Here is a 12,898-nt window from a genome sequence, read left to right as displayed (position 1 = left end):
TGCTGTGTCTGGAACCCCTTATCCTCAGATCTTTGCATGGCTGGTTCTTTCCCATGCTTCAGATCTCTGCTATAACATCACCCTCTCAGAGAGACCTTCTTGGACCTCCCATCTGAAGTGCCCACTAGTCATCCTCTTGTGCATCACCTGGCTTGTTTGCTGTATCTAATGGAGGGTGACCTGCTTATTACTGTGTTTGCTCTATGTTTTCATCTCACCAGAACGTAAGCAGAGATTTCCGTCTATTTTTGTTGTTCTTGAATCTATAAAGTTCAGAACAATGCCCAAACACAAAATAAGTGCTCAGCAAATATTGGTTAGATAAATGAGTCTATGGTGGCACCTAGTGAGATAAAGGAAAGCTTTATAGAGGAGGTGTCCCTTAAAGAAGGTGGATTATTAAAATTATATATATAATATATATAACATGTATTTAATATTATATATAAAATTAAATATACGTATTTGTATATAATTACATAAAATATATAAAATATACATAAATATATACACAATTTCATATATATAACAGTTTACCATTTTAATCACTTTTAAGTGCATAACTCAGTGGCACTAAGTACATTCACAATGGGCAACCATCACCACCATCCATTCCCAGAACTTTTTTTAATATTCTGAAACAGAAGCTTCATATCCATTAAACAATAACTCCCCATTCCTCTCCTCAGTCTCTGGCAACTATCATTCTACTTTCTATCTCTATGAATTGTACTTCTCTAGGTACCTCGCAGAAGTGGAATCATGCAGCATTTTTCTTTTTGTGACTGGCTTATTTCGCTTTATTTTGCTTAGCATAATGTCCTCAAGGTTTATCCATGCTGTAGCACGTGTCAGAATTTTTTTTTTTTTTTTTTTTTTAATTTTGTTTTGAGACAGTCTCGCTCTGTTATACAGGCTGGAGTGCAGTGGTGTGATCTCAGCTCACTGCAATCTCTGCCTCCCGAGTTGAAGCAATTCTTCTGCCTCAGCCTCCCGAGTAGCTGGGACTACAGGCACGCACCACCATGCCCGGCTAATTTTTGTATTTTTAGTAGAGACGGGGTTTCACCATGTTAGTCAGGCTGGTCTGGAACTCCTCACCTCAGGCAAATGCCTGCCTCGGCCTCCCAAGTTGCTGGGATTACAGGCGTGAGCCACTGTGCCTGGACTCCCTTTTAAGGCTGAATAATATTCCATTGTACATATATACCAAATCCATTCATCTCTGAAGGACATTTAAGTTGTTTCTACCTTTTGACTATTGTGAATCATGCTGTTGTGAACACTGGTATACAGGTATCCATTTGAGCCCTTGCTTTCAATTCTTTTTTATTTATAACTAGAAGTGGAATTTCTCCACATCCTCATCAACGCTTGTTTCTGTATTTTTTTTTTATTGTAGCCACACACTATGAATGTCAAAAAGTATGACATTTTGACAATTTTGAGCCAGCCTTTCAGGCAACAGAGGCCTGGGTGGCAGTCTATGGTGTGAAGTGGATTTAGTCACATGCGGTCTGATGTTGTAAACCACATGGGCTCTATTTATCTTCTCTCCTAGGACTAGAAAGATTCTGTAGAGTATTGGAAAGCATTGGTCCCCAAGACCTTCCAATGCTGCCAGGATTCATGTTGGCTCTGGTGAGCCAGGGACGGGGGAACTGACCTGCAGTCAGCCCGAGCAGCCACCTACTCACCTCACAATGACAGGGACCCTCATCATACGGGTCGGAGCTCAACTCAAAGACAGGCGTGGCAGTGGGACACAGCAACAGGACTCTCCATGTGGCAAGGGCACCTGGAGGTGGGAGGGCAGGAGCGTTGTCTTGCCCTGGCAGAAGAAGGGGTAGGCTCTGTCTGCGTGGCAGCTGGTCCCCAGCCCTAGGAGAGAAGCTGTCAGTGAGCAAAAGGGAGGGGATACAGATGTTGGTTGAGGTCTGGGCACCACCCTGCTGGGCCACAGTCTGCTGAAGGGAGTGGGGCTTAGGGGAGGGTTCCCTGGGAATGCAGTGGAGTACCCCTCAAGGATCTAGGGGCCATGTACACAAGGAGTCTGTGCGGCGAGGCCCTCGCTAGGACTTTAGGGCTGGAAGGGAGGGGTCAGTGTTAGGCCTACAAACTACTGTTGTTCAACTGGGAATGCAGAGTCTTGCAACTTTCTTCACCTTGGATACTCCCCTCTGAATCAAGGTGGCTCTGAGTCCTAGGCCTGGGCCTTCCTCCGTTCAGGGGAAGTGCTGAGGCCTGGTTCAGAGGAACATGTGAGCTGGAGCCAGTTCATACTGGCTCACAAGAGCCCATCCTGTGCATATCTGTGCAACTCAGTGCCAATGACATTATGTTGATAGCCTGAAATGAGCCATGACAGGAGCATCTACACCACAGAAATTGGCAGATGCTATAAACCCAGGGCCTATTTTCCCTGAAAACGTGGTTGTTAAACATTTACCAGCACTTCACTTGCCCTAGGATCAGCTATGCCTCTCAAACAGTAAACCTGATCAGTAAATGTGATCTTCTAAACAGCCCTCATTCCTCCTGAGTCCTGCTCCAGCCCCTTTGTCCCAGGGGCCCTGGTATCACCACCAACCCCTTGATGATGGAGTGACATGTGGGGTAGGAGCCCAGGGAAGATGGGGAGGAGTGGGCTAAGAAAGCTGGGGCAGCCATGGTTGGCTGGCACAGCTTGAAGATAGTGGCTACTTTCCTTGTGTGTGGCACAGCAGGGCTAAACAACTTGTCTGTGTCTAGGTCTTTTGCCATGGCAGGTGTGAAATACCCGGGACAGGTGAGTGATGTGGGTTTCTGTCCCCTGTGAAGGTCTCAGGGTTGGGTAGCCTCATCAAGGCCCTGGAAGGGCCAGGCTCCTTGAGGCTCCTTCTGCTCATCTTTCTGGAATGATAGTTTTGGGGTTTTTTTTGGTTGTTGTTGTTTTGTTTTGTTTTGTTTTTATTTTGTTTTGTTTGTTTGTTTTGTACAAGAAGAAGAAGAGAACTGAGTTCTCTTTTTTATAATTTTCTGGGGGTTCAGTTATTTACTCAGCATGCAATTATTAGTCACCCACAGAGTGCCAGGCCCTGTGCTGGGCTTTGGGACTGCAGAGATGTCTAAGTACACTAAACGTGATCTAGTGTACTTCATTAAATCCATCACAGTACACCCTGTAAGTGCTGTTGTGGAGGGTTGTAAGAAACAAGGAAAGGGTTTAACTCTTGGGAGGTGGAGAGTAAAAGGGTGGGAGAGATGTTTTGGGGAAGTGACATTCAGTCTGGGTCTTGGAGGATAGGTAGGAGTTTGCTAGTCTGTGAGGAGGGCAACTTGCATTTCCATCAGGAGATAGGAAAGAGCACATGCCAGGCCCATGCGAGTGGGAAGAAGTAAGGCTGGAGTAGAGAAGGCAGGAAGGTAGTGGGATGGTAAAAGTGGGTCACAGCCAGATCATTTGGGCTCTGAATGTCAGGCCCCAAAGTTGGCCTTTGTCCTACAAACAGCAAGAAGCCATTGAATGGCTTTAAGCGGAGGAGTGACGAGAGGGAATCTCTTGTTTTATATTCTCCTTGTGCTTTAGGACCCTGTGGATTTAGACATATACCAAAGCTCCCACATGGTCGACTATCAGCCCTACGGGAAGCACAGATACTCCAGGGTCACGCCGCAAGAGGTAGGAAGGCATGCAAGTCCTGTCATTCAATCAACTGTCCACTGAAATCCTCTCTGTTGCTCCATTTGTATTACAAATGTGGACATTTGGGCACTTGTTAGAACAATATCCACTGCCAGGAGATGTGACTTAGAGATCTTTTATGTGCATGTGCATGTATGTGTGTGTATTTTTTTTTTTTTTTTTTTTTTTTTTTTGAGAAGGAGTCTTACTCTATCACCCAGGCTGGAGTGCAGTGGCGCGATCTCGGCTCACTACAACCTCTTCTGCCCGCCCAGACTCAAGCGATTCTCCTGCCTCAACTTCCTGAGTAGCTGGGATTACAGGCGCCTGCCACTGGGTCAGCTAATTTTTGTATTTTTAGTAGAGATGGGATTTCACCATCTTGGCCAGGCTGATCCTGAACTCCTGACCTCGTGATCCACCTGCCTCGGCCTCCCAAAGTGCTAGGATTACAGGCGTGAGCCACCGTGGCCGGCCATGTGTGTATGTTTTCAAATGTATGTCAAATATGTCATGCATACAAAAGATTGTAAATAATACACATTTAGAGTTTAAATTACACTGATGAACACCGATGTAACCATTACAGACAGCTTAAAACATGGCACATTAACATTAGCAGTACCTTGTAGCCTCTTGGGTAACCCACAAACTTACCCCTCCTCCCATCTCCAGAAGTGGTTAATCATTCCCTTGTAGGCCAGGCGCAGTGGCTCACACCTGTAATCCCAGCATTTTGGGAGGCAGAGGCGGGCAGGAGTTGAGACCAGGGGTTTGAGACCAGGAGTTTGAGGCCAGCAGTTCGAGACCAGCCTGGCTGACATGGTGAAATCCCGTCTCTACAAAAAATACAAAAATTAGCCTGGCATGTTGGTGCACGCTTATATTTTCAGCTGCCTGGAAGGCCGAGAAATGAGAATCGCTTGAACCTGGGAGGCAGGGTGAGACTCTATCCCCCGCAAAAAAAATCATTCCCTTATGTGTTTTTCTAAAAACTCATTTTACCTTATATGTATATATTCCTTGGTTTTGCCTTTTTGAACTTTATTACATATTGGATTTGTACCCTTCCACAACTGTCACTTTTTGCTAAACATTATGGCATATTATTCATTTTCTGCTGCATAGTATTACATTGCATGAATATGCCACAGTGTACCGTATTTGTCTCTTCTGTATCTGTCTCTTCTTATTGGTGGACATTTGGGTGCTTTATTCCTACTCTTCCCACTCCCAAATGCTGCATTGAAGATGAGATAAGTCACATCCTAATGTTCAAGAGTTTATCCATTCCAGGAGTGGAATTGTTTGTCATGGAGTATTAGGTAAAATCACTGTTTTCCAAAGCAGTTGTACCAATTTACATTATGGCCAGCAGGAGACGGTTACTTCTGTTGCTCTGCAATCTTGCCATTGCAAAAATTAAAATGGCAGACGTTTTAATTTTTGCCAATTTGGTGGGTGCAAAATCATATATTCCTGTGGTCATAATTTTCATTTCACTGACTATTAATGAGGTTGGACACCTTTTCATTTGTTGATGGATATTTGTTATTTTATAAAATGTCTGTTCATGTCTTTTGCTCATTTTTCTACTGGATTGTTTGTCTTTTCCTTATTAATTTGTAGGAGTTCTAAAAAATATTCTAAGCATTTTTACTTTTTTTTTTTTTTTTTGAGAAGGAGTGTGGCTCTGTTGCCCAGGCTGGAGTGTAGTGGTGCGATCTCAGCTCACTGCAACCTCCGTGTCCCGGGTTCAAGCGATTCTCCTGCCTCAGCCTCCCAAGTAGCTGGGATTACAGGTGCCTGCCACCACGCCCAGCTAATTTTTGTATTTTTAGTAGAGACAAGGTTTCACCATGTTGGCCAGGCTGGTCTCGAACTCCTGTCCTCAAGTGATCCACTCACCTCAGCCTACCAAAGTGCTGGGATTACAGGCATGAGCTACCACACCTGGCCCTAAGCATTTTTCATTTGTCAGTTATACATGTGGATAAACTCTTCTCCAGTTTGTGGTTTGTCTTTGCACTAAGTATTTCAGGGAGTGTGAATTCTAATTTTTAATGTAGTTAGATTTATCAGTTTTCTCCTTTATCATTTTCTCTTTTCAAGATTGCTTAAAATTCTTTTCCTGTCCTGAGGTTTCCCCACTAAAAAAAGATCTAAACAAACAAAGATGGATTAATTTCTGAGATGTTATTTAATGGAAGCAAAGTGTGGGATGGAATATAATATTCATCATTTCTGTGCAAACCAAGGGAAGAAGATATACACATACATGTTCATATGCACATCAAATATTTCTAGAGAGATACAAAAAGCACTGATAGCAGTGGTTGTCTCTGGAGATGGGAACCGAGGGAGGAGGACAGTGGAAAACAGACTTAGGTTTCACTTTATATATATACATATATATATATACACACATATATATACACATATATATACATATATGCACATATACATATATACACATATACACATACACATATATACACACATATATACATATATACACACATATATACATATATACACACATATATACATATATACACATATATACACACATATACACATATATATACATATATATACACATATATATATATATATATACACATATGTATATATATATATACATATAATTTTTTTTTTTTTTTGAGAGGGAGTCTCGCTCTGTGGTCCCGGCTGGAGTGCAGTGGCGCGATCTCGGCTCACTGCAAGCTCCGCCTTCCTGGGTTCACGCCATTCTCCTGCCTCAGCCTCCCGAGTAGCTGGGACTACAGGCACCTGCCACCACGCCCGGCTAATTTTTTGTATTTTTAGTAGAGATGGGGTTTCACCGTGTTAGCCAGGATGGTCTTGATCTCCTGAGCTTGTGATCCACCCGCCTCGGCCTCCCAAAGTGCTGGGATTACAGGCGTGAGCCACCGCACCCGGCCACGTTTCACTTTAAACCCTTTTGTGTAATTTCAGTATTCCCTCTGTTGTATATGTTACCATTCAAGGACTAATTTAAAGTTTTAAGAAAATAAAGAAGGGTGTTCTCTGTCTTGGATGCTTCCAAGAAAAGCTACATCATCTCTCATCTCTCTCACCCCTCCATTCATGTGTGATTTGTTTCCACAGCAGGCAAAGCTCGATGCTCAACTCCGGGACAAAGAGTTTTACAGGCCCATCCCTAACCCCAACCCCAAGCTAACGGATGGGTACCCTGCTTTCAAAAGACCCCACATGACTGCCAAAGACCTGGGACTCCCCGGCTTCTTCCCATCACAGGAACGTGAGGCCACAAGGGAGGATGAGTGCAAGTTCACCAGCACCTGCCATTTCACATATCCAGCTTCCCACTATCTGCACCTGGTCCAGGGTGACCCCAACCAGGTCCTCCAGAGTGCTGACTTCCCGTGCCTCCTGGATCCCAAACACCAGCCTGCTGCAGAGGTGGCCAAAGGCTACCTGCTACTGCCAGGGTGTCCCTGTCTTCATCACCATATAGTTAAGGTCCCCATCTTGAACCGGTGGGGACCCTTGATGCCATTTTACCAGTAGGAAGGATGAAAATACCTTCCAAAGGCTCTTCCAAGGGCATGTGGAAATCCTATGACCTTGGAGTGCAGAGAGGAGAACTGAAAATAAAACTGGAAAGATGTTCCAACTGCACCGGGACCCTGGGATCATGTTCATTTTACCTCCCTCCCTGGGCTGCCCTGGGCGACAGCATGCCCATTGCAGAGGGAGGAAGAGAGAGGGGGAGGGGAAATTAGTGTGTATTTAGAACTGAAGTTTGTGTCATGTTTCATTATAAATAAGAATCCTGGCCTGGTGCAGTGGCTCATGCCTATAATCCCAGCACTTTGGGAAGCCAAGGCAGGTGGATCACCTGCTTTGAACAGGAGTTCGAGACCAGTCTGGCCAACATGGTGAAACCCCATCTCTATTAAAAATACAAAAATTAGCCAGGCGTGGTGGCTTACACCTGTAGTCCCAGCTACTCAGGAGGCTAAGGCACGAGAATCACTCAAACCCAGAAGGCAGAGGTTGCAGTGAGCTGAGATCGCGCCACTGCACTCCAGCCTGGGCAAAAGAGTGAGCCTCAGTCTCAGGGGAAAAAAAAAGTCCTGTTGTAAAGATTCTTACCGTTTTAAGCACTTATTTAAAAAGTGGGGAAAAGTGTGTTTGCCACAGTCATCTAGATACTGGGTGCGATCGCAAAACCTGAGGTGCTGTTGGATAACTTTTCCCCTCAATATTCTTATTTCAGTTTATCCACCACTCCTACCTTGTAGCAATCAACAGCAACAGTTTAAAGGGCATTGTTTCACACTTTTCTTGCTCAGTGGAATGCATGTAAACATACATACGTATGAGTCAGTGAGGAAATAGGTTAAGCTGCTATAACAAAGAGAACCAAAACACAGTAGCTTGACCAACATGCTAGTTTATTTCTCTGTTGTCTAATAGTTCAGAGGTAGACAGTTAGGAGGGTAGAACATGTTTGTTGTGGCTTCTATCTCTAGGTCCAAGGTGGACTGAATTATGTATCCCACAAATGCATATGTTGAAACTCTAACCCCCAATGTGATTGTATTTGGAGATAAAGCTTTTAGGAGGTAATTAAGGTTAATTGAGGTCGTAAGAGTAGAGCCTTATTCCAGCAGGACACCTCTTCTAATAGGCATCCTTATTAGAAGAGGAAGAGAGAGATTTCTCCATCCATGTGCGTGCACTGAGGGAGGACGCTCTGAAGGCAGCTGTGTCCAAGCCAGGAAGAGAGCCCCGACCAGAGACCAAACCCTGCTGGACCTTGAACTTGGACTTTCCAGCCTCCAGAACTGTGAGAAAATAAATTTCTGTTGTTTTAGTTGCCCAGTCTGTGGTATTTTGTTATGGCAGCCCAAGCTGACTGATACAGTGGCTGATTCAGTTGTTGACATTTTTCAGTTAGCAGAAAGAAGAAAACCCTGGGGATACAGATACTTTTCTTTTAGGAGCACAATGCAGAGATTATATTCTTCGCTTACTCTCTTGTCCCCTTGGTCAGAGCTTAGTTATACAGCCATACCAAACCTTGAGGAAGGCCAGAAAGTATAATCTTTATTCTGGATGGCCGTGTCCCCAGCTACAAATGAGGGGTTTATTAGTTTAGAAGGAGAGGATAGATTTTGGTTGTGACTATCCAGCTTTGCCCAATACATGAGAAATCTTTTGCTTTGGGATCATACTGTACACCAGTGTTTCCCCCAGGGAATCTTATTAAAATGCAAGTTTTGGTTCTGTAGTTCTGGGGTGTACATTCTGTATTTCCAACAAGCTCCCACTATTCTATTTCCTACTTCTATGAGATCAACTTTTTAAAAGACTCCACAGATGAGTGAGAACATGCATGATGCCAGTGCTGCAGGACTGTAGGGCACACTGGAGTAGCCAGGCTGGACGCAATACTCTGCAGGCTGATTTTCCCCCGACTTATAGATCTAATTATTTTTAATGACTACCTAATATTCCATTGAATTGATGGATATTGATGTATTACAATTTTATTATTAGTGGATAGCCATGCTTTTCCATTTTTTCCTGTACGCATAGTGCTGCGATAACTATTCATGAACATATATCCTTACCTATTGATGTTTTTATTTCTGTTAAGACAGACTCTTATAAGTAGAATTGCTGGTAAAACGGTATGGATGTTTAGTGTTAATAGAGACTAAGAGAATTTGTTCAGAAGAGTCGAGTCAAAAGTCCCCATCCCACCGCAGTGGGTGATAGTGTCTCTTTTCCTGTCTCCTCACCAGCACATGGATATTATTAATCTTTAATTTTTGCTAATTTGATGGGTGAAAAATGGTATCATCACTTTTTTTTTTTTTGAGATGGAGTCTCATTCTGTCACCAGGCTGGAGTGCAGTGGCATGATCTCAGTTCACTGCAAACTCTGCCTCCTGGGTTCAAGTGATTCTCCTGCCTCAGTCTCCTGAGTAGCTGGGACTACAGGCGTGTGCTACCACACCCAGCTAATTTTTGTATTTTTAGTAGAGACAGGTTTCACCATATTGGCCAGGATGGTCTCAATCTCTTGACCTCGTGATCCACCTGCCTCAGCCTCCCAAAGTGCTGGGATTACAGCCATGAGCCACGGTGCCCGGCCCTTATCATGGTTTTAATTTGCAATTACCCGTGTACTAGCCAGGCATGAAATTTTTTCTATATTATTCGTCCTTGGGTTTCCTAGTCCCATCTTTTTCTCTTGAGTTTTATTTCTTCTCATCAATTTTTTTTTTTTTTTTTTTTGAGACGGAGTTTCGCTCTTGTTGCCCAGGCCGGAGTGCAATGGCGCAATTTTGGCTCACCGCAACCTCTGCCTCCCAGGTTCAAGCGATTCTCCTGTCTCACCCTCCCTAGTAGCTGGAATTACAGGCATGCGCCACCACGCCTGGCTAATTTTGTATTTTTAGTAGGGACAGGGTTTCTCCATGTTGGTCAGGCTGGTCTCGAACTCCTGACCTCAGGTGATCTGCCCTCCTTGGCCTCCCAAAGTGCTGAGATTACAAGCGTGAGCCACCGCGCCTGGCTCTTCTCATCAATTTGTGGGAGCTCTTTGTACATTGATATGTTAGCCCTTTTATCTAGTAAATGTTCCAAATATGTTCCTCTTTAGTTGTAATTATGAAATTTTAGATACGTAATGTGATAATATTTTTTCTAACATAAAATTAATAATGCCTTCAGTAGAAAATACTGCAAAGTGAAGAAAAATTTGAAAGAAGACAAGGAGACCACCGATAAAATCCCACTACTCAGTGATAACTACTGTTAACATTTTGATGCCAGGGTGGCAGGATAAAGGTTACAATCTTGATTTTTTGTTTTGTTTTGTTTTTTGTTTTTTTGAGAAAGGATTTCACTCTTATTGTCCAGGCTGGAGTGTGATGGCGCCATCTCAGCTCACTGCAACCTCCACCTCCCGGGTTCAAGTGATTCTCCTGCCTCAGTCTCTGAAGTAGCTGGGATTACAGGTGCATGCCACCAAGCCCAGCTAATTTTTGTATTTTTAATAGAGATGGGGTTTTGCCATGTTTGCCAGGCTGGTCTCAAACTCCTGACCTCAGGTGATCCACCCGCCTTGGCCTCCCAAAATGCTGGGATTACGGGTGTGAGCCAGCACACCCGGCCAAAATCTTGATTTTGGAATCAGACAAAACTGAGGCTTCACCTATGCCTTAATTTACTATTTACTAGCTAAGAGATGTTCTAGAAAATCTCTCTGAACCTCAATTCTCTCATCTGTAAGAGGCATTAATAATGCTCCTATCTTATGAGTGAACACTGAACAGTGCCTGAGATAGTCAGTGAGACCTTTTATACACATATTTACAAAGTTCACACTGAATTCTGTAATTATTTTTGTTTTTCTGTTTTTAGGCAATAATACATTCTATTAAGGTATTTTTTCATGCCTACTTTCTATTTCTTGTATCATCCCCCTGGTTGATTTCTTTCTTTTTAAAAATTTATTATTTAAAAAATTACCACATAATAATTGTACATATTTGTAGGGTACATGGTGATGTTTTGATATATGCAGTGTGTAGTGGTCTAATCAGAGTTCGATGATTAATACTGAGTGTCAACTTGATTGGATTGAAGGATGCAAAGTATTGATCTTGGGTGTGTCTGTGAGGGTGTTGCCAAAAGGAGACTAACATTTGAATCAGTGGGCTGGAAAAGGCAGACCGACCCTTAATCTGGGTGGGTACCATCTAATCAGCTGCCAGCTTGGCTAGAATATAAAGCAGGTAGAAAAATGTGGAAAGACTAGACTGGCCTAGCCTCCCAGCCTACATCCTTCTCCCGTGCTGGATGCTTCCTGCCCTCGAACATGGACTCCAAGTTCTTCAGTTTTGGGACTTGGACTGGCTTCCTCGCTCCTCAGGTGGCCTGTTGTGGGACCTTGTGATTGAGTTAATAATAAACTCCCATATATATATGGATATATTATATATCGATGGATATCCATATATATATAATATATATAATATATCCACATATATAATATATATATATAGGATATCCATATATATATCCTATCAGTTCTGTCCCTCTAGATAACCCTGACTAATATACAGAGTAACCAGTATATTCATCACCTCAAACATTTATCATTTCTTTATCTTGGGAACATTCAGAATCCTCTCTTCTAGCTGTTTGAAAGTATATGATAAATTGTTGTTGGCTCTAGTCACTCTGTCGTGCTGTAGAATAGTAAAGCTTATTTCTCTTATCTAGCTATAATTTTGTATCCTTTAACCAATCTCTCCCTATTTTCCTTCCCCTCCTACCCTTCCCAGCCCGTAATAACCACTATTCTACTTTCTATTTCTGTGAGATCAAGTTTTTAAAAGACTTCATATATGGCCAGGCGCAGTGGCTCATGCCTGTAATCCCAGCACTTTCGGAGGCCAAGGCGGGTAGATCACCTGAGGTTGGGAGTTCAAGACCAGCCTGACCAACATGGAGAAACCCCGTCTCTACTAAAAATACAAAAAATTGGCCAGGCGTGGTGGCTCATGCCTGTAATCCCAGCTACTGGGGAGGCTGAGGCAGGAGAATCACTTGAACCCGGGAGACAGAGGTTGCGGTGAGCCGAGGTTGCGCCATTGCACTCCAACCTGGGCGACAGAGCGAGACTCCATCTCAAAAAAAATAAAATAAAATAAAATAAAAATACTTCATATATGAGTGAGAACATGTAATTTTTGTCTTTCTGTGCCTGGCTTCTTTTGCTTACCATAATGTCCTCCAGGTTCATCCATGTCAGGATTTTATTCCTTTTTGTGGCTGAAGAGTTTTTCCATTTGAATATATACCACATTTCTTTAACCATTCGTCTGTTGATGGGCGCTTAGGTTGATTGATATTTTGGCTGTTGTGAATAGTGCTGCAATAAATATGGGACTGCAGATGCCTCTCTAATATACTGGTTTCCTTTCCTTTGAAGAAATACCCAGTGGTAGGATTGCTGGATCATATTGAATACTGTAATTTTAAATCCTGCTTGATTTTAATTGCATTAACTATCAACATTCCCACTCAACCTTAAAACTTTATATACATCATTGCGTGAATCTTAAAACTTTATAAACATCACTGCATGAACATACCATAATTTACTATTGTTAGCTATTCAAGATTTTTTCCATTATGCATTTTCTCTTGCAAATAACGGGA

At 42.9% G+C, this 12,898-nt stretch overlaps 1 protein-coding gene across 4 annotated transcripts; it reads left to right on the top strand.

The window, feature by feature from the left end:
* Window positions 1-1,569: 1,569 nt before the first annotated feature.
* On the top strand, window positions 1,570-7,330 carry SPMIP9 (sperm microtubule inner protein 9). 4 transcript variants are annotated; one of them, XM_054547948.1, is made up of 4 exons: window positions 1,570-1,846; window positions 2,752-2,788; window positions 3,569-3,661; window positions 6,797-7,330. In XM_054547948.1, exons 1-4 carry the CDS (start codon window positions 1,704-1,706, stop codon window positions 7,217-7,219), a joined length of 696 nt encoding a protein of 231 aa, XP_054403923.1. In that variant the 5' UTR covers window positions 1,570-1,703; the 3' UTR covers window positions 7,220-7,330. The 4 variants fall into 4 exon arrangements, with proteins under 4 accessions (XP_054403923.1, XP_054403926.1, XP_024098368.1 ...); XM_054547951.1 differs by having other exon boundaries at window positions 1,772-1,895; XM_024242600.2 differs by having other exon boundaries at window positions 1,788-1,899.
* Window positions 7,331-12,898: the final 5,568 nt, after the last annotated feature.

The sequence above is a fragment of the Pongo abelii genome, chromosome 12 (genome assembly GCF_028885655.2).
Source record: "Pongo abelii isolate AG06213 chromosome 12, NHGRI_mPonAbe1-v2.0_pri, whole genome shotgun sequence".
Lineage (NCBI taxonomy): Eukaryota > Metazoa > Chordata > Mammalia > Primates > Hominidae > Pongo > Pongo abelii.
This window is presented reverse-complemented; position numbering and strand designations above follow the sequence as displayed.